The sequence below is a fragment of the Odocoileus virginianus genome, chromosome 7, assembly GCF_023699985.2.
Source record: "Odocoileus virginianus isolate 20LAN1187 ecotype Illinois chromosome 7, Ovbor_1.2, whole genome shotgun sequence".
Lineage (NCBI taxonomy): Eukaryota > Metazoa > Chordata > Mammalia > Artiodactyla > Cervidae > Odocoileus > Odocoileus virginianus.
Window position 1 is genome coordinate 79,884,359 of NC_069680.1, and position 20,303 is coordinate 79,904,661.

The 20,303-nt window shown below is 42.4% G+C and overlaps 1 protein-coding gene across 1 annotated transcript in view; it reads right to left on the reverse strand.

Moving 5' to 3' along the window:
• Nucleotides 1-568: 568 nt before the first annotated feature.
• The window catches only part of ACTN2 (actinin alpha 2), a 78,751-nt gene continuing 59,016 nt past the window's right edge, over nucleotides 569-20,303 (reverse strand). Inside the window, exons 13-21 of the mRNA XM_070471037.1 lie at nucleotides 17,317-17,425; nucleotides 15,078-15,218; nucleotides 13,249-13,431; nucleotides 10,625-10,759; nucleotides 9,231-9,410; nucleotides 8,227-8,373; nucleotides 6,423-6,488; nucleotides 4,168-4,326; nucleotides 569-2,629 (exon numbers count right to left, since the gene is read on the reverse strand). Coding sequence (XP_070327138.1) covers nucleotides 2,471-2,629; nucleotides 4,168-4,326; nucleotides 6,423-6,488; nucleotides 8,227-8,373; nucleotides 9,231-9,410; nucleotides 10,625-10,759; nucleotides 13,249-13,431; nucleotides 15,078-15,218; nucleotides 17,317-17,425 — 1,279 coding nt within the window. The 3' untranslated portion in view covers nucleotides 569-2,470. The remainder of the gene's footprint in view (nucleotides 2,630-4,167; nucleotides 4,327-6,422; nucleotides 6,489-8,226; nucleotides 8,374-9,230; nucleotides 9,411-10,624; nucleotides 10,760-13,248; nucleotides 13,432-15,077; nucleotides 15,219-17,316; nucleotides 17,426-20,303) is intronic.

Below are 20,303 nucleotides of genomic sequence, written 5' to 3' on the forward strand. Positions count from 1 at the left end.
GGACACATTCATGTGGTTCAACTATTAACCATTCTAGTAAGAGCTTCTCTATCTGTTTTACACTTCCTGATTACTAATAACCCTTTCCATTACCTCTAATCCAGTGGTTTTCAACTGAGGGTTAGTAGAATCATCCATGGAGCTTTCAAAAAATGCAGATGTCCCGGTCTTAACCCAGACCTCCACAACTAGAAGTATGGAGGTGCCATACATTTTCAAAATACCTACTGGGAATTCTGAAATGATATCTGGGGTAAAAATTTCTTCCTAATCCATTTCGTTCCCTAGTCCATTCATCACTCACCTCTAAATGAGCCAACCTTAATTCCTCATCTCAAATTTACCCTCTACCCAACAAGCCAGTCTCTAGTTCTTTAAACAAGACAAATGCTAAACCAAATGAGAGTTTTAAGTGATGATGGAAATTTTAAGTGAGGAAAGCTTGTGGTTAACCAAAGAAACTGGTTATTAGTTGAAATGATAATAATAATAAAACAGGGATTCCTTTTCTTTTACAAATTAAGTTTAATCAATAATTCAGCTTCAGAAATAAAAATAACTTCTAAAATGAGAGTATAAACATGTTTATTAAGTGTTTCAGAGTTTATTTCCCTTTTTCATTTGTTAGCAGATAGTGTTGATCCATTCTCTTGCTTGAATGTTGTAAAGAAACTAAAATTTTAGGAAGATGAACTACCCATACCAATTGTAAAACACCACAAATTCCCGCTAGTAGCCTCAAAGGCAGAGTATCTTCCCATTTTTCTCCCTATACAGCTGGAATATAGCACCTGCATGAAGTAGAATAAGGAGTCACAGTTCACCGAAACACCACCCCAAAAGTGTCTGGCACTGAACTCAAGGACTCAGATTTCAGAAATTTGTAAACTATCAGCTACTTAATAAAATGAAGCAAATTAAATGAAACTTACAAAGGCTGAAGGTTCTAAGTGGGCCAACTGTGTAAAAATATTAAGTTACGGGACAGTCATGAATGGAAAATATCCCATTTCCAGCTACTGGTGGAAATCTACAAAAATCTGAATAAAAAGACTATAGGTTAACAGGCACATGACTGTTTTTCTAGTAACACTTCAATTGCTGTTTACAACGGTTTTTGTTTGTTTCTAATTCATCTGATCATTAAGGATTCAGATATAAAAAGAATTCCTTCTTTATTCTTTACAAGCTGTCAACTAGATGGAAAAACAGGGGAGTAAGCATAGAGCAGCACGAGCAGAAGAATGAATGAAAGCTGACAGACAGGGATGGCAGGAGCCACTGGTGTCCTCTGCAGGGGGCTGCCACATAGACGTGGAAGCATGTATCGCAATGCCCCATCCAGTCACAGCGGGACACTCACCAAGAGCTGGCAGAAACATCAACAACTCCTCTACACAGAATGCATTCACCTGAAGTATGTAAAGGTTCTGCAGTTAAAGAACTTACCTCTACTGTTGGTGAGAATGTCCTTTCCTACCAGCTCTTCCCTCTAACCTTCTCTTTACCAGATAATAACACTAAAAGGCAAAAAAGGAGAAATTCTGCCTGGAGAGCTATAAAAATAGCAGCTCTTGACTTGTCCCCCAACTACTGCTATTGATACCTGTTTGTTTAAAAACAGAGCACGTCTATATGGTCATCTAGTCAGACTCTAACGTACTAACAAGCTCTAAAAAAGCACAGGAAACTGGAATCAATAAATAATCCTCCCCAAACACATTTACCTAGTGATTCCATCTTCCTCCCTGGCAGTGAAACTAACTTCCATGGCGAGGTTCCTGCTTTGCAGTATGAGTAAGGCAATGCAATCCACTAACTGGACTATGTCGTCCTAAATAACGAAGAGCTGACTATGATTTCTACCTAAAATGTTTTAAGTGCTAAAAGTCTTTTGGGGTGTCTGTTTCTATTCTCTGGAAGTTCACAATATTCAATTCAGCTAACAAGGTGACAGTTACCATTTATCTTAAATATAGTTAATCTTTGGATAAGCCAGAAAGTAAAACAGCAGTATCCCAAATATATTCCCCAAGAGATAACCATATAAACATATTATATATATATGAAGAATATTTTTTTTAAATGTCAAACATTTACTATTATTTTTCTGGTCTTGAATCTTGGATATTTCAAAATTTTCCCATTTTGTATGTTCCTTCTATCCTTAGCTCTTCCTAATTTCACACTACCCAAGGATTGGCTGTGTTTTATCAAAGAAACCAGCAGAACCCCTGATGTTCCATTGCATTTAGCTAAAAACTCAGAAGTAAAGAAACCTACTTATAAAGTATGCTATGTCATCTACTGGAAAAACTTAACTTCAGCCATATTACATTGCTGGCAATAACTGAGCTGAGAAAAAAGTGTTCTCCCTCTATAACGTAATAAAGTTTGTCAAAGTTTCCAAGAAACAAACTGTGACTTCAGCTTTTATTGCGTTCTGATCAGCGACTACAAAACCCCAGCCTCACAGATCGCTCTCCCCATAGAGTGCGGAGGAGAAGGCGGTGTAATCCAGGGCTCCGGGCACGCTGCCTGGGCCTGAGTAGGCAGGCATCCTCTTGATGCAGTACTGGGCCTGATCTGGGGGCAGCTCCCGACGCAGCTCCTCCGCCAAGATGTATGGCTGGAAAACAATACACACATGTTTGAAAAATCAATGGCAAGACACACTGGAACTTAAATGGTTTAAATTCTGACATACTTCTTGCATTTGTTTAATTGTTAAAAAAAGGATTAACTGAATCACTCTGCTATACACCTGAAATTAACATGACATTGTTAATCAACTATATTCTAATATAAAGATTAAAAAAATAAAAGACTAAAGGTAGGGAGTCTAAGGGGCACAGTACCCGAAGTCAATCAAAGGCTTAGTTTTACTTGTAACTTGTCTTCTGGCCAGTGGGAAATTTAATATACTTCACAGAGGCAAAGACAGCAATACCATCAACACTTCTCAAACTGAGCCATAATGTTAGTGAAGAATACTACGATGTAAATTTCATACAGAAAGATAAAGGGGAGGTTGGCTTATACCATACACTGATGAAAATATAGGAATATTTAATTTAAAATGATCAATGTGGTTTTTAAAAAATACATGTGATATGTGCTTGCTTTCCTACACAATTTATTAAAAAACTAGAGGCATGTTGCCACTGCTGAAAAACTCCTTCTAAAGCAAAACTAAACTGACATTGAACAACAGAGTCTTTTGTTTTTGTTTTTAATGTCAAATGTCCAAGAGAAAATCGGATAATTCTCATAAAAGAGACTGATAGGTCAAGATAAATAAAGAGCAAATATATTGTAATATATAGTATGGTTTTGGGGGTGTTAGATAACCCCCATCCCCTACATTTATTATTTTATTAATTTCTCCTACATCAGTTTATTATCTCCTACATCAGTTGGACTTTCTCCCCTCAACCCCTATCCACATGATAAAGGATTCATTTTAAAACAAACATAATTATTTTAAAGATAGTTTATGTTGTCAGATAAGATTTTTTTAAGGTAATAAACATGGCCAAGCTGATGTGTTTTAGAATCCTAACTTCCTTTCTCTTTCGGCTAGAACACAAGGCAAAGGAATCATATCCCAAATTGAATTTATACATACTGAAATGTTTTAATATTGTTTTGGGAGATTTGAAAATTCTAAACTTGCGATTAAACTCCTACTTAATTTCTAGGTTACATGTAATGAAAAACTTGCCAATTTTTACAAAGAATGAATGGCTCTATTTAACTCTGCTCCAAGGGCTGGGCACAGTGTCATTGATCCTTGAGAGAAGGTTCTTGGTTTTCTAACATCTGGACTGCACTGCTTCATCTTTCAGAAATCTTATCTACCAATCCAGAATGTAAAATAGGGTTGAACCAGAAAAACACACACAAAAAAAACCTGCAAAATTCATACTGTTGGTTCCTTCTGTAAAACTCCCCATAAGGACCAAGCACAAATGCCAGGACAGAATGTCTGTGTTTAATCTGTTCTGAGTACACCACTGTTCTGCTTAGTGCCTTCTGAATTCAGTGCAGATGTGGTATAAAATGCAGTAGTATCAAAATCATTATTATTTGCAACACTGTTTCCATTCTTATTGGAATAAAGCAGTAAACTGTCAGATAGGCAGAAGAAAATGTGCTGATGCAGACCTTGTCGGAAGCCAGGATCCGGAAGGACGCGATGACCTGCTCGGCAGTGTCGGTGTCAGCCGTCTCTCTGGTCATGAAGTCGATGAAGGACTGGAAGGTGACAGTGCCCTGCCCGTTGGGATCCACCAGGGTCATGATGCGGGCAAACTCAGCTTCACCCTGCGGCAAGGTTGCAAGGAGACACTGACTCCCACAGTGCACAACTCCTAACTGTGCTGCTCTCCCGCCTTTACCTGTTGGCATGCAAGTTCCTTTTTGCTTGAAAGCTTAAACATCCCCTGCACTTCCCTTCCACTTTGGGAACAGATTCCCCTGATGGGCGACTTAAGTTTACTGCCATGGAAGGGTTTTGAAGTGTAGCTAAGCACCAGCCCAGAAGCTCCTGATGTCAGAATTCCTCTCTCTCTGATCCGTGTTGCCCTGGGTTGTTGTTCAGTTGAAAGTCATGTCTGACTCTTTTGGTCACCCCATGGACTGCAGCCCACCAGGCTCCTCTGACTATAGGATTGCCCAGGCAAGAATATTGGAGCGGGTTACCATATTCTTCTCCAGGGGATCTTCCTGACCAAGGCATCAAACCCACATTCCCCATCTCCTCCACTGGCAGGCAGATTCTTTACTGCTGAGCCACCAAGGAAGCCCTGTTGCCTTGGGACTTAACATAATTATGGAAGAATTCAGAGACTGAGGCCTTTTCTCAGGCTATAATTGAGAAGAATAATACTGCCCAAGAGAAGGCAGTATTAGAGGCGGGTTAGAGGCGGGCTCTCACAGTGCTTATTTCAAAGGGGAGAAGCATCAAAGTAGTTCATGTTCAACATTACATATTAAGTCATTATTGACTGGGGGATTTTCGCAGAAACTAATGCCTGTGGGACAGTGATTTTTGCTTTGACTGGCCAAAATTAATACTATTACTTCACTAACACTTTGCAGGTTATTACATTCAATAATTACACCTATAAATTCTCTCCAGCAGTGAGTTTCACTTTCACTTTCCGTATCAGAATCAATCACTAAGATATTTTGTCATTTTGTTGGTCTAATTTTCACATCGTCTGAATCAGAACTATATTTGGAAGAACTATCATATTATGAGACACTAAAGTATATATGTCACTTGGACAATCAGAAAGAATTTGCATAAAATGCATTGAAAAATTCTTCACTCAAAATTTCGCTATGCATCATTTTTGAAAATTGGTAATAAGCTTGTGTTTATAATATACACAAGTTGGGAAAAGAAGCTAATGGGGCAAAATGTGAATGACAACAACAATCGTTAAGTCTTGCATAATGAACCCTTGATCAATTTTAAGCTCTAACAGCTTCGCATGATGATGTAAATTATTATCACTCTCACATCTCCAGTCAATAATGTTCAGGTAACAAAAGACATTAAATGTCTTTGGTCAGTAATGTGTTAACAGGTAACAGAGAACTGAGGTTAATACAGGTACTCACAACCCACAGGGAAATGTAAGATTTCTTAGCTGACTGTAAACTTTTTAAAAAATAATTACTTTATTAATTTTGGGGCTGTGCTAGGTCTTCACTGCTGCGTGGGCTTTGCTCTAGTTGCCAAGAGTGGGGGCTACTCTCTAGCTGCACAAGGGCTGCTCGTGGTGGTGGCTTCTCCCGTTTGGAGCACGGGCTCTAGGACTCACGGCTCTAGGACTCTAGCCCCCTCCTGAGCGCGGGGGCTCGGGAGTAGTAGTTCCCAGGCTCCAGAGCACAGGCTCAGTAGTTGTGGTGCATGAGCTCAGTTGCTCCAAGGCACGTGGGATCTTCCCGGATCAAGGATCAACCCCGTGTCTCTGGCACTGGCAGGGGGATTCTTTACCACTGAGCTACCAGGGAAGCCCACTAAAAACTTTTTACCTTCTAAAATACTAGAGGAAAAAGCACTTTAAACATCACCAGGAAAAGCCATTGAAGTATCTACTTTCAATGGGCAAATTGTATGGTATGTAAATTATCTCTCAAATAATGCTGTTTAAAAACCATCAGGAAAGTTTATGTTATCTTCCTTCACAAGAAAAAAACCAGCTGACCAATGACTGAATGAAAATGTATGTTCTGACTCCGGGAAGTTATTTTCATATGGTACCAGGCAAACCTTCAATGTTACCTTGGTAAATGAAACAATCCCACCCAAGTGGGCTGCCATAGTTTAAGGCAGCTGTCTTCTAAAATACAAACCTAAATAAGCTCAGTAGAATATCATAGTAATAAAATTTCAACTTCTGTCTTACCAAGTCATAACCCATGGAGATCAGGCAGGCTCTGAAATCCTCATGATCCATTAGACCATTCTTCCTCTTCCAACAAAAAGAAAGAAGAAAGAAGTTGAGTGTTAGAAGCAAAATAAATAACTCGACTTGACCAGGGAACAAAATCCAGCAAGAGAAGGGACATCGTGACATCTGCCAAAGAATTTTTAAAGGTCTGATTTCCAGAAAGGACAGGCTCAACATAGGGACATTACATCACAAAATAATTTCTTAAAAAGGAAAAAGTAGGGAAGGAGGGTAAACAGCATTTGGAAATGGAGACCACACAGTCAAGAAAGCAGGAGGAATACCCAGTGCCACTGAAAATGACCACGTCAGAAGCTGTCCACTGCCACCCATCGATGACCAAACACAATGTAAGTGTTCTGAGAAAGCCTCACACTCTTAAGACCCCAGGCAGACCTCGCTTGTAAAATCCCCCTAAAGATGACAGCAGGGCTAGGATTCATGCTGCATTACCCTGCAGCCACTCTCAGGTCCAAGTCCCTCCAAGACACAGAATCCTTAACTTAAACTTCTATTAATTTGTTTACTGGGGGCGGGAAGGGAAAGCTGGTATGAAAGGAGTTCTTGATAGATGAATGTAAATTGTTCACTGAGACTGGGAAGCTGGGTTTTCTGTTTTTTAATTAATTTTTATTGGACTATAGTTGCTTTACTTAAACTTTTAAACTTGGCAGGTTCTGCATTGTCCCCGTTTGGACTTTTGTTGCAAAAGACAACCTCATTACTCTGGATTGAAACAGATGTGGATTTTCCCTCTCTGAAGCAGCCCAAACAAGCGGAGCTGTCCTCCTACAAGCCCAGGTGATGCGTGCAGGAACAACGGTCAATTATTTCCCTCCATGGGAGGAAAATGACCCAACCTGAAGGAAGTCAGGTCAGTGTTATAGCATAGATAGTACAGCTGTGCTGAAGCCAAAATAACTTTAGTATCCATCTCTGTATATAATACTTTACTTATGCCTCAGTTCCCTGATCAGAAGTCTACTTTCTGAACTCATTAATAGGCCTGAATATGGCTGGGCCTAGTCCATAGGCATTTTAAGAACCATAGGACTAATATTTGTAAATCATACACAGGGTCCTGAGCAAAAGAATGAAATATATTTTGTTAGGGATCTTTTAACAAATGGAATGTGGCCTTAGGAGTCACTATTAACTAAATGAAGCAAACTGGGCATTTTCTTGTGAAGAACTGGTTTTACCCAACTATATTTAAATAAAAGTATTAGATAATATTTTAAGAGTAGCACTAAACTTTTTATATCATCATCATTTTGTTGATACATTTTCCTTATAAAATTTCATGAGCTGATTTTGTTCATTAAAAAAGAAAATTAAGTTTTATGGCAAAAGAGTAGGCTAATTTTCATCAGGTGCTTCACCTAAATAGTTAATTAGGAAAAGTACATTAGAGCTTTGTATTTAAGTGCTTAGAAAATGACCTAAATCCTTCAACTATATTCTGTTAAGGATACACTTTCACTTAGAATAAATCTTGCTTTGCTCCCAACTACAAAGGCATTTGTTAAGTGATCCGTATAAAAGGGCCCACAAACCTAGACTTTGTCTGATGTCACCTTGAGCAACATCAGAACTTAGCACACTTCATTTCAGTGGCTCTTTTCCTCTGGCCTGAATCATCCTGTTTCTCAGTAAATTTTAAGGGCACGGCAACTTAAAAATAACAGCATGAGTACTATTTCCAATACGTCTTTTGATGTCTGCAGCGCTGCCTTTCAAATGACTAGGAGTGAGGTACCCTGTCAAAGTGGTTGAAGGAGGCTCTGAACTCATTCATCTGCTCCTGGGTGATGCCCTTCGCATCTCTCGTCAGGATCTGGGTCTCCACCTCGTTGATGGTTCTGGCGATAGTCGTCAGCAGCAGCTCCCAGCCCACACGGATGTGCTACCAAGGGAAACAGAAAATGATCAGCTCCAGATTCTCCCAGTAGGTCAGTCTCGCCTGCTCATTTTCATAACAGGAGAGTCAATCCAAAGGGAGGCAAGTAGGACTTCTATATGCTTTTTTAAAAAATTCTACTTTTCCACTCTTTTTCAAGATTCTGTAGTGGGAAATACTCAGAAGTGAGGAGCAGGGCTCTAACAGTGACAACTAACGCTTTGTAGAATAAAATGTACAGTGTGCAGTCTTTCTGTCACTAACCAGGCAGCAGGATGGGCCCTGGATTATACCCACTGGCTCCCGAAAGATCAAACTGGACCAAACTGGTAGAAATGGAACAGTCCCATTCCTGAGAGTCTCTCCAAAGCAGCGCAGTGAATTCACTGTTGTGATGATAATGATGACAAAGTTGGGGATGATGTTGATAAATAATAACTATATAGCACTTGATCTGAGCTGCTCAGGTGGCGCTAGTGGTAAAGAATCCACCTGCCAATGTAGGAGATGCAAGAGACGTGAGTTCAATCTCTGGGTCAGGAAGATCCCATGGAGGAGGAAACGGCAACCCACTCCAGTATTCTTGACTTGGAAATCCCATGGACAGAGGAGCACGACAGGCTATAGTCCATGGGGCTGCAAAGAGTTGGACACGACTGAGCGATTGATCACCCCCACACAGTGCTTGATCCAGTTCACAAAACTGTTTCACATAGAGCGACAGTAAAGGCTTAATGATCCCCCACTGTCATACTCGTAGAACAAACAGGAACAGACAGAGACAAAGGTGGGCAGAAACCCCCGACCAGGTGACACGGCCACGGGCAGACGCCAGGGCACCGCAGGCCCTGCGGCAGCTCTACCTCCATGGTATAATTAGTGTGCTTGTTGTCAAAGACCAGGGCCTCCTGGATGAGCTGATGGTCGCCTTCCAGCTTGTCGATGTTGTTCTTGTAGTTAATGATGTTGTGCTCGTACTGCTTCAGCTGGTTCATCTGGTCCTCCAGGGCCCCTGTGATCTGGATGGAGCTCCGGGCAATCTCCTGGTGGGGGCAAGGGCAGGGGAGGAGGAAGGTGAGCCGGCCCGGAGTGACTGTGGGCGGCATCCTTCCTGGCTCTGCTTCTGATGCCAGCTACGCCAGCATTTTAGGTGGCAGCCAAAGTCCCTTATTTTTCAGATGAAGTAGGAAATAGGGCAGTACCCCAGTTCTAATCTAGCTAGGGAATAGGAAAAGAAAAAAATCAACCAAGATCCATGAAGAAAGGAGGCCTTTCAGCCTCTTCCAATGAAGACGGATGCTTGGAGCTGCCTCTTTTCGAGGAGACCGGGGGACGGTCTGCAGGAATGTGGCTGCCAGAGAGATTTCAGACCACTGGATGTTTCATCAGCAGTCAAAAGAATTTCCTAGATTTTTAGATGTTCTCCTCTTAAGAAAGAAGCTAACATTTTATCACCATAAGGGGGGATTCAAAGAAAAAAACAGTAGGTCAATAAATGTCTCTTGGCTGTTCTTGGTAATACAATGAACCCAGAAATCGGTGTCATTCAAAGATTATATTTCCTTAAAGGTTCTGAAAATGCCAAGTATTTGTGACTCTTCACGCATCCTCCTTAGGGATGGATGGTTTAAAATCTAGGTCCTGCAGAGGCTGAAAATTGAGCAGGAGACCCATCAGCATTTTTAATGACAAGATGAATGGATGACAGCAAGAACAGTCTTGGCTGCCTTTGGTGGGTGTGCACCCTTCCCCAGCACCCCACCCTCACCCCAACCCCCCTACACTGATGCACAGGCTGCAACAAACAGCCCAGGGCCCACCCAGGGGAAGACCCAGGTGGCCTGGGCAGTGTTCTCAGGGCCCACCCAGGGGAAGACCCAGGTGGCCTGGGCAGTGTTCTCAGGGCCCACCCAGGGGAAGACCCAGGTGGCCTGGGCAGTGTTCTCAGGGCCCACCCAGGGGAAGACCCAGGTGGCCTGGGCAGTGTTCTCAGGGCCCACCCAGGGGAAGACCCAGGTGGCCTGGGCAGTGTTCTCAGGGCCCACCCAGGGGAAGACCCAGGTGGCTTGGGCAGTGTTCTCAGGGCCCACCCAGGGGAAGACCCAGGTGACTTGGGCAGTGTTCTCAGGGCCCACCCAGGGGAAGACCCAGGTGACTTGGGCAGTGTTCTCACGGCTCTGAGTGGAGAGCAGTGGCTGTGGCAGCTTGGGGACCAATTTGGAGGCCGTGATATGCTCTCTCTGAAGCACCAACCCACCTCCATCTTGTTCTGGATCCAGGGCCCGATGGCGTTGGCCTGTGCGGCAAACTGGCGCCGCAGACGCTCGTTGGCGTGCTGGCGGGCCAGCTCCTCCTGCAGTGACTGGTCCCGGATGGGCACAAGCTGCTTCACCTGCCAGGATTCAAGGACAACAGGGGTTAGAGGCCAGCGGTGGTCCAGGAAGAGTGACCAAGATAGGTGGTGGTGGGTGGAGGGCAGGGGCGGGAGCAGAGTGGGAGAGGAGGGGAGGAGGCGAGGGAGGAGGGGGCGTGTGCTCCCTACTTTAGGGACTAAAGGGGAGCTCAGTCTAGCCTTGATTGCCACCCAGCACCACCAGTGCCTACTGAAAGGCTACGTCTGCACCAGGGACGCTGACCATTTGTCCAGCTTGGGGTTCCCGGCCTGCAGCACTAACCCAGGTTGGGGGAAGGGAGGGTTGCAGGGCTGGGTCCAGAGTGCAGAGGATTTGTGAACTTGAATGAACCAAACTGACATCCTTATTTTCCCCAGCTCCAGCAGAAAATGAGCATTTCCTTCGATTATGAATATGGACACCAACCCACTGTGACTTTATCACAACAGAAACCACATTCTTATATACACTAGTTAGTGCTTACCTCTCAAAATAGGATGGACACTCATCACCACTCCCATTTACTAGACCTGCTATTAGATCTTGGTTTAAAATGTGGTAGTATATTCCAACTTTAAAAATACATATATCTATTTTTTGTCTGTTTTAACATTTATTTTTTATTGAAGTTTAGTTGATTTATAATGTTGTGCTAATTTCAGTTGTACAGCAAAGTGATTCAGTTATACACATATATATTTTAATAACTATTTTTCAATGTAATTTATTTGCTTTGTAACCTTTAATATTTTTTATGAATTTATACATATTTTTATTAGAAGGGATCCACGGGCTTCCCTGGACTACCAAAGGGATCTAAGACACAAAAGAGTTGGGAAGCCCTGCCAGGTTCATGAGCTCAACCCTGTATAATGCTGGCCCACCGGAAGGGATCCTACCTGGTCTACATTATTTTCCATTCCATTTGTACCCTGTGATTTACATTTTATGCTATGCCTGAGTTCTCTTTGAATCCACAGACAAAAGAGCTACTTCAGAAGCCTTTTTCTGTGTGTATTGGCAAAAAGACATTACTATTCAATGTCCCTTTCACAAAACTCCCTCTGGCAAATTTTGCTTTATAACTTAGTGATGGGAGAAAAGTTTGTCTCACTTTAAGGAAGGGAGGATCAGGAGGGAGGGGACATATGTATACCTGTGACTGATTCATGTTGATATTTGTCAGAAAATAACAAAATTCTGTAATGCAATTATCCTTCAATTAAAAAATAAATAAATTTTAAGAAAAGAAATGACACATATCCCTTCGCCCGCGCCCCCCCCCCCCCCCCCCCAAGGAAACTACTCAGCTCAACACAGTTTCCTTTTTACTCTGACTGTCAGAAGACCAGAGCTAATTTTAAGGTCAGAAACAAGAACTAACTGTCTCTCAGTTTTAACACTCTCTTTCCCATACCTGTTTCTTTCCCCCCTCTTTTGCATGGTTTATTAACTAAACAGTTGTTACATGTGTTTTTATAGCAAGCCACCTCAAATCCACTTGGTGGACTTCTTCACTGAAGACTTAGCAGCCTACCAAGATAACCATGCTACAATTTAGACCATGAAAATAAATCTTTCTTAAGAATGAGATAAAAGGGCTCAAATGATCCCACTGGACTATAACTAAATCTGTACAGTTTCCCAGAGTATAAGTGGCAGTAAATTAGCAAGGAGTTCTTTTGTTCCCCCTATGTAGTATCCTAAGTAATTTTCCCACATTTTAAATTCACACACACTTGGGACATGTCTATCCCATATTCTTAAAAATCTTTGATGAAGTACCAGCAGAAAATGGATTCCACCAAATTTTCAGCTGGGGTTTTAAAAATAGTTTTAGCATCATAACATGTACTGAGTTTGCTAACACTGATAAGATTTTCCTTAAGGGCAATCATTTCTACTGTCTTACAAATCATAGAAACTGCTAAATGTATTTAGGTATTGAAGAGTGTAATATATTTCATCTGTGAAAAACAAGACAACAGGCCCAAAATAGAGTCGCTTATGCTAAATCCCACTCCACCAGACCCAGACTTAAATACAGTTTCTGCTTTCCCAGAAATGGAATCTTAAAAACCAGTCAACCAGGAATCACCTGATCAATACTAGTGAGACCATCTGCCAGGTAGACCCCTAAAGGGAAGTAACTTTGCAATAACCAATCTTCTTTTTTTGGCCCTGTAACTTCCTTGTTCCTACTCTTTTCTGCCTATAAAAGTCTTTCATTTTGTACATGGAGCTCCCTTCTGTCTGCTAGATTGGATGCAGCCCAGTCGAACTGACTTCTGCTCAAAAAAAACTTAAAATTGCTACTATGCCTCAGTTTCTCTTTTAACACAGCTGTGTTGGGGTGAAGGACACAACTCTGATGACCAGGGAGTCACTCTAACTTCCCCAGGGGTTCACCTCTTCTCTCCACCTCAGCTTGAGAACACCCGCCTCACCCACACCCTCCTTGCCCACCCCTGGACCCTCAGTCACCCACCTTGTCCCACTTGGACCGGATCTCGTCCACGGTGACGGTGCTGTAGGGGTTGCTTGAGCTGATCCTGATGCTATAGCTCTGGATCACCTTCTCCACCTCGTTCTGGATGGCCAGGATGGACTGCCGCTCGCCGTCGGCCTCGGGCAGCGTGGCCTTGAACTGCTCATGGGCAGTGATCAAGCTCTAAGCCAGAGACAAGCGGAGAAAACCTGACTTAGCTCAGAGTGAATTTTACAGGTTTGCTCTTCCCTTTGGCACGCACATAAATAACTTTACAACTGCAGGACTCTTCAGTGGATGACAAATTCTGAATGTCTCAGAAAAGCTATCTGGTACACACAAGTCAAGTTCATCGAAATGGGGGGAGAAAAAGACCTCCTGATGACTCACTGGTGTCTATTAATCCAAAAACTTTAAAAAATAATTGTTTTCTTCTTTTAAAAATCATAATTCATTTAATCATGATGCTCAGCTATTGTTTAGGTCTTACTCACCAGCAACATGCAGAACTTAGATTAGGGGCTCTTTCTAATGACCAGGGTTTATTTACCCTTAGCCCCTCAAAAGGAACCTACCATTTGCTGCCTTTGTAACTACAGACCACCAGGAAGTACATCCCTTTTCTGCAAAAGAAAAGGCCACAGAAACCAACTCATTCCCCTCAGGCTTTATAAAGCCTCCACTTAACAACCCTATCCTTGGACCCTAGCATGTAAGACAGCAGCTCCTTATGTTCAGTTGTGTGTAGATGCCATGGGGACTACCTTCCAGGGTGATGCTAATACTCAGTACAGATGCTGCAACCTGCCAGCACACCTTTCACTAAATGAAGAGACTACTCCACGCATCAAGTATGGCTTCCAAGGCACATTTTGATGTCTCACTTATTCCAGAAACGATTTCAGATTGCCAAGCTCTGCTTAAGAGTGCATGCAAGAAACACTGTCACAGCTTCTTTCAGAAGACAAAGGCCTTGTTCAAGGAAGTAATTTCATCCCCCTTACAACCAGGTGCAAACCCTTCCAGAATGCTCCTTGGCAGGAATTCCTGTTCCTTGGTTGGGTTCAAATCCCAACCGTCACTATTTCTTTTACATCTAGATTAGTTTTGATGATCTATCTATTATCTATCAGAAAAAAGTCTAACAGTATTTTCTCTTTATATTACATTATACATCAAATGGTCTCTAAATAAATTGGGTCCTGGCTATTTGAGAGGAACTTAAATCACTTTTAAGTCTTATTTGTAACTCCGATGCTCCAGAAGAGATCAAAAGCAGAACATTTTGGATTGAGGGAGGTGGAAGGTGCTGATTTGTGTTTTTTTATGCTTTATAGTCTGGTGAAATTCTATAGATTTTAATGAACAGTAAATGCAAACATTGCAAAGTAGGTAATTTAGCAGCCAATAAACTCATAATTTGCTGTGACTAAGTCCAAGAGCATATATGTCTATTCTGCTCATATGATTTCACATTCTATTTTAAAGAACATACCCTTTTAGACATATTTTCCTTTATCTGGCTGATGTTAATTTAGCCGTAGCAGAGTAGTATACACATTTTCAAGCTAAAGGTCAAAGGGTACATTGGGCTTTCTAGCCCTATATATGCATGTGTGTTTTCGGCCTCGCTGCACAGCATGCAGAATCTTAGTTTCCTGACTAGGGAGCAAACCCCTGCTTCCTGAAGTGGAAGCTCAGAGTCTTAACCACTAGACTGCCAGGGATATCCCCAGCCACATTTTTCTTAATTAAAAAATGAGACAAAAGAGAGATTTGAAATTACAATTCATTTCTAGTAGTGGGAATACAGAGTTGTGTTCAGTTACCTGGATCTCTTCAATGCTGTGGACAATGAACATGTCTTGTAGATCCTCCATAGCGCCTTCCATCCAGTTGTTGAAAGGAGCTGCTCTCTTCGCAAACTCCAGGTGAAGCTGATCGATGGTTTCCAGCAATTTCTCAGTTCTCTGAAGATGAAATAGAAGCCAGTGTTATCATAGACTGAATTATAAAGTTCTCGGAACATGTAAAGATGCACTCCAGAGCAATAAACTATTATCTGACATTTCCTCCATCACAACCCTCTCATCATTAGCATACGTATACATAAAGATTAACTGATGTCCAAATGATTAGGCTGAGCCCTGCAGGTCTCTGAAGTGCCTCTGAATCAGAGGTGGATTTAATTACATCCAGAGTCACAATGTTCTGAAAGTATTTAAAATACTCTACTACATGTTACTCTTATATTTTTTTGATTGTTATTTATTTATCTATTTTTGGCTGTGCTGGGTCTTTGTTGCTGCAAGTTTGCTTTCTCCAGTTGTGACGAGTGGGGGCTCCTCTTTGCGGTGGTTCTCAGGCATCTCATTGTTGTGGCTTCTTTTATTGCAGAGCATGGGCTCCAGTGCGCAGGCTCAGTATTAACAGCTGTGGCACAGGCTTAGTTGCGCCGTGGCATGTGGAAACTTCCCAGGGACCTGGGATCAAACCCATGTCCCTTGCATTGGCAGGTGGATTCTTAACCACTAGACCCCCACATCCTACCTTTTGAAGACTGAGAATCCACATAGAGTATGCAGTAAGGTTCTTTCAGCTAAAGCATACTTTAGAAGCTAGAGGACTTGGTTCTCTAACCATGCTGGTTCACGGAAAATTCACGGTATCGTCCTCATTTTATGATCAACACTGTGCCTTTCCCAACAGTCACCCGCCTATAGAGGACAGGAGGACTACAGCTTCACGTTCTTAAGTCCTCATTCAGGATTCAACTTGGAGAGCCTCTCTGCCTTTCTGGGCATAGGAAAGCACAAGGCTTCAAGTCACAGAAAACGACACTATGCTCGTTTCCTATGGCAGAGAGGCTGGCAAGCAGGCAGGGAGGGGGGCATCTGGAATCTGAAACTCTTCCATACTTGGAGTCATTTTTCCTCCTGTTCAAAAAATTTGAGCTTTCTCTGTCACATGCCCAGTCCTTCCTTTCTCTCAACATTTTCCTTTAAGTGAATATATTAATAGCTGGTTCACATCTAGGAAACCTGATATCACACATGTTAAAAGTTTCATCCGAGTCAGGGTGAAAAGACTCAGAAAACGGCTAACTGCTCCTTTCCTCGTGTCGTCTGAGTCTCCCATGGTGAGAGGACTGCACGTGTGCGTGCTCAGTGGCGTCAGCTGTGTCTGACTCTTTGCAGCGCCATGAACCACGGCCCACCAGGCTGCTCTGTCCACGGGATTCTCCCGGCAGGAACACTGGAATGGGCTGCCATGCCTCCTCCAGAGGGACTTCCCGACGCAGGGATCAAACTCGTGTCTCCTGTATCTCCTGCAGTACAGGCAGATTCTTTACCACTGAACCACGGGGGAAATCCTGAGAGATGATTAGGTTCAGCTAAAAATCAGCCCCTTACTTCTGTTTCTCCAAGTCTTACACGTGAATAAGGCCAGATTCATCCTGGTTCTGTTTCACATCCATTTTTACTTAGCTCAGCATGTGTTGCCATCTTCCCTTTGACCGTCTCAACTTCCATTCCTCCTCATTTCCTGACTCAGGCTCAGCTCAATTTACTCTTAGATAAGGACGTTGGGAAATTCACTGCCATTATTATTTCACAAAAATGAGTTTATACTAATATCTCATTACTACTAGATTTTTGTATTTTTAATTCAAAAGGGCATGTCATTGCCATACAGATAAACGGCAACAAAACTACCAACTTTCCATTTTCCTTGTTCTCCTGCTTTTCATGTTCTCTGTAGAAGCTCTGTTCACTACACATGTTTTTTTTTTTTAAATATATTTATTTTATTTGGCTGTGCTCTGTCTTAGTTGTGGTACACAGGATCTTTAGTTGCGACATGTGGGATCTAGTTCCCTGACCAGGGATCGAACCTGGGACCCCTGCATTGGGAGCATAGCATCTTAGCCACTGGAGCACCAGGGAAGTCCACAATCTGTTTTGGTTTATACACATCATGCCACAGAAAAACAAAATGAATAACAGTGAATTAGTAAAGGAACCTCTATTAGAAGGTGTCAGGCCAACAGGTGGCATGGAGACTCACCTCCAGGGCCTCTCTCCTCTTCTGAGTAAGCGTTCCCAGCCGGTCCCACTGGTCACAGATTTTCTGGCAGCGATCATTAACATTCACAGCATCGTGATAGTCCAGTTCACTATTAGAAGGGAAAATGAAGAATAACTTTCCCAGATGACATGAAGAAAAGTGGACACAGGCTCAAAATAAATAGGTAGTAATTTGAAAAAAAAAAAAGATGTAATGGAGAATGAGCAGGGTATTTCAGGGCTCTGTTCAGCATTGCAAACATGATCGCTATTCTCTGACAGATCACAGGAAGAATTAGGAAAATTCTTGCTGGTCAACAGATTCCTAAACAGACAGAAAAGCTGTCCTCTTGACACCTCAGGTTAACTTTATTCTGCCTCCATTTTCTTGGCCGGGCCCCCGGAGAGCATTATTTTTAAGTGGTGATGTACCTGTAAATGAAGCCAAGAATCTGACCTGAGGCCAGTCCCGGGGGCCGTGCTGAAGCCACGGTGACGGGAACATCAAATGAGTCATGGGTGTGGGTGAGAGAGGGGGATCAGCTTGCACCCCATTGTGTCCTTGGCGCCTCCAAAGGGCACCAGGCTGGACAGAGCACCACGTCCTGGGGGGAAGGCAGGGGGTGGGTGCTGGGACTCTGAGCCCCGCAGAACCAAGCCCCGCCTCTGACAAGGACTGACTCGCCTTGTGTCACTCGAGTGACTGCAGGGGCAGCCGGACTTCTCCCTCAACGGTCCCTGCTCCTCACCAGCCCTGCCGTACATCCTAACGGGATCTTTGTGAGGTGGGATACCCTGAATTTACCACTCAGGCAAATTACTGACTAGAAAGTAAACCTAGTGTCTCTGGGGATAGAAAGTTTGAATCCTGGACAAAATTTAATCACCCTTTAAGTTAGGATGAAAGCAAGACTCAGGGAGGTTTACAGACATCTTCAGGAGACTTCTCCTTTCACAACGGTCCAAAGTGAGCCTTTTAGGAAATTCCTTTCTATCGGACCAAATCCATTTCCCTGAAGCTTATTCCTTCTTTCAACTCTAAATTAAGGCAATGGTTTTTTGTTACCTTGCTTTTTATTCTCTTAAACAATATTAACTTGTCTTTATTGAATGACACTGTTTTTGAATAAAGGAGATGCATGTGTTGTGATGTGAGTGTGCTTTCTGTGGGTAAGAAGCTCCCAATCATCTAAAGAATCCAGTTCTTAAGAGCAGCTTTGTACACACGTGTACACACACACACACACACACACACACACACACACACCACTAACTGGGGTGGACTGAGATTCTGTGATTATTATAACCAGAAAATCAAAACCAATCAAAACATGCCAGCAATGTGCACAGCCCTGAATATAAAGTGAAAAGGATATGGCTCTTCAAATGCAACTATTAAAGAGCAGAAAGATTTCAGAACTAAAAACCCAGGAACCTTCTACTGATCCACAGTGGAGGCATCGATCTCAGCTTTCTGTGATTATCCTCAGGGTGAACATTTATCCCTCTTTCTAATTCATATATACTAGCTCTACACATGCCTAGCTTCAAGGACTTAGGGTGTGCATAGCTGTGCAGGGTATTTTCTTTTCTTTTGTACTTTGAGGACTGCATAAACATTCATTATTTTAGAAAAGGTAAAAAGGAAAGGGAGACTAATAATAGTAAGATGAACACAGGTTTAGATTCTGTGGTTCCTCTCTTGACTGAGTAAAGAAATACACATTGGGGATACCAGGAATAATAATAACATAAAATTGTTACTTAATTTTTATGAGCAATACTTGAAACCACCCCAAATCATTTATGGGAACTATGATAGAACATTAAGTTGCTTGTGTTTCTCTCCCTTGTTTCATTTGAAATTGTTAACAAGCAGCCAGATGGCCAACATTCAAGAAGCATAAGAAATAAGACAATGGTAAAGCCACAAATACAGTAAAAAACTGGATATGAAGGCCACAAATATTTAAGAATATATTTGGGCAAGGCTGAATAAGAAGATACTCTTAAAAGAGGTCATCTCTGTTAATTAAGGAATTCACTCCAGTCAAAAGGGAGGAACATGGGAGTCTTAAAATGTAACATTATCATAAGAAATATTTACTATTGGTTGTTTGAAGTTATCATTATGTGACAGGCTCTCAAAATTTTACAGATCAGTGGTGATAATGAGGGATAGAGAAGTAGGGAATGGAATTCTGTATTTATGAGAAGAAGCAAGGACCTTAAAAAAAAGAAGAAGAAGAAGAAGGCGGCTTAGGAACAACAGAGCAGCCCCCCTCTGGAAGGATGGCCACAGCCAGAGGCAGCGTCTGCACCAGTGGGACCTACAACACCCACTGGGGCTTAAACTACCCTGGCCTCAACCTCATGCTAGCTCCTCCCATAAAATAAAGAGCATGAAAATGAAACGACACTTATTTGATGACAAAGGAAAGTGGAGCCTTAATATCTCTTCCTTTGGAGGTGTCTTGGTCTTTGGTTTCTGGAGGGGGCAATATGGGGCCATCTCGTGCACCCAGGCCTGGGTGAGGCCCCCTTTGCAAGCCATGCTCCCATCCTGAGTGCTTATTTCTCATCCTCTTGGAAGTGGAGCTGCCTGTGTTGGGCGTGGGGGTGCTGCCAGATGGATGGACACAGGGACACTACCAAAACCAAAGGACCAGAGCAAAAGTCAGGGTAAATCTTTAAGGGGGGGAAAAAGGACCTGGAATATTACTCAGCCATTAAAAAGAATGAAATAATGCCATTTTCAGCAACATGGCTGGACCTAGAGATTATCATACTGAGTGAAGTAAGTCAGACAGAGAGTGAGAAATATCCTATAACATCCCTTATAGAGGGAATCTAAAAAGAAATGACATAAATGAACTTACTTACAAAACAGAAACAGATTCACAGATTTAGGAATGAACTTATGGTGGCCAGGTGGGGGAAGGATGGTGGGAAGGGACAGTTAAAAGTTTGGGATGGACATGTACACAC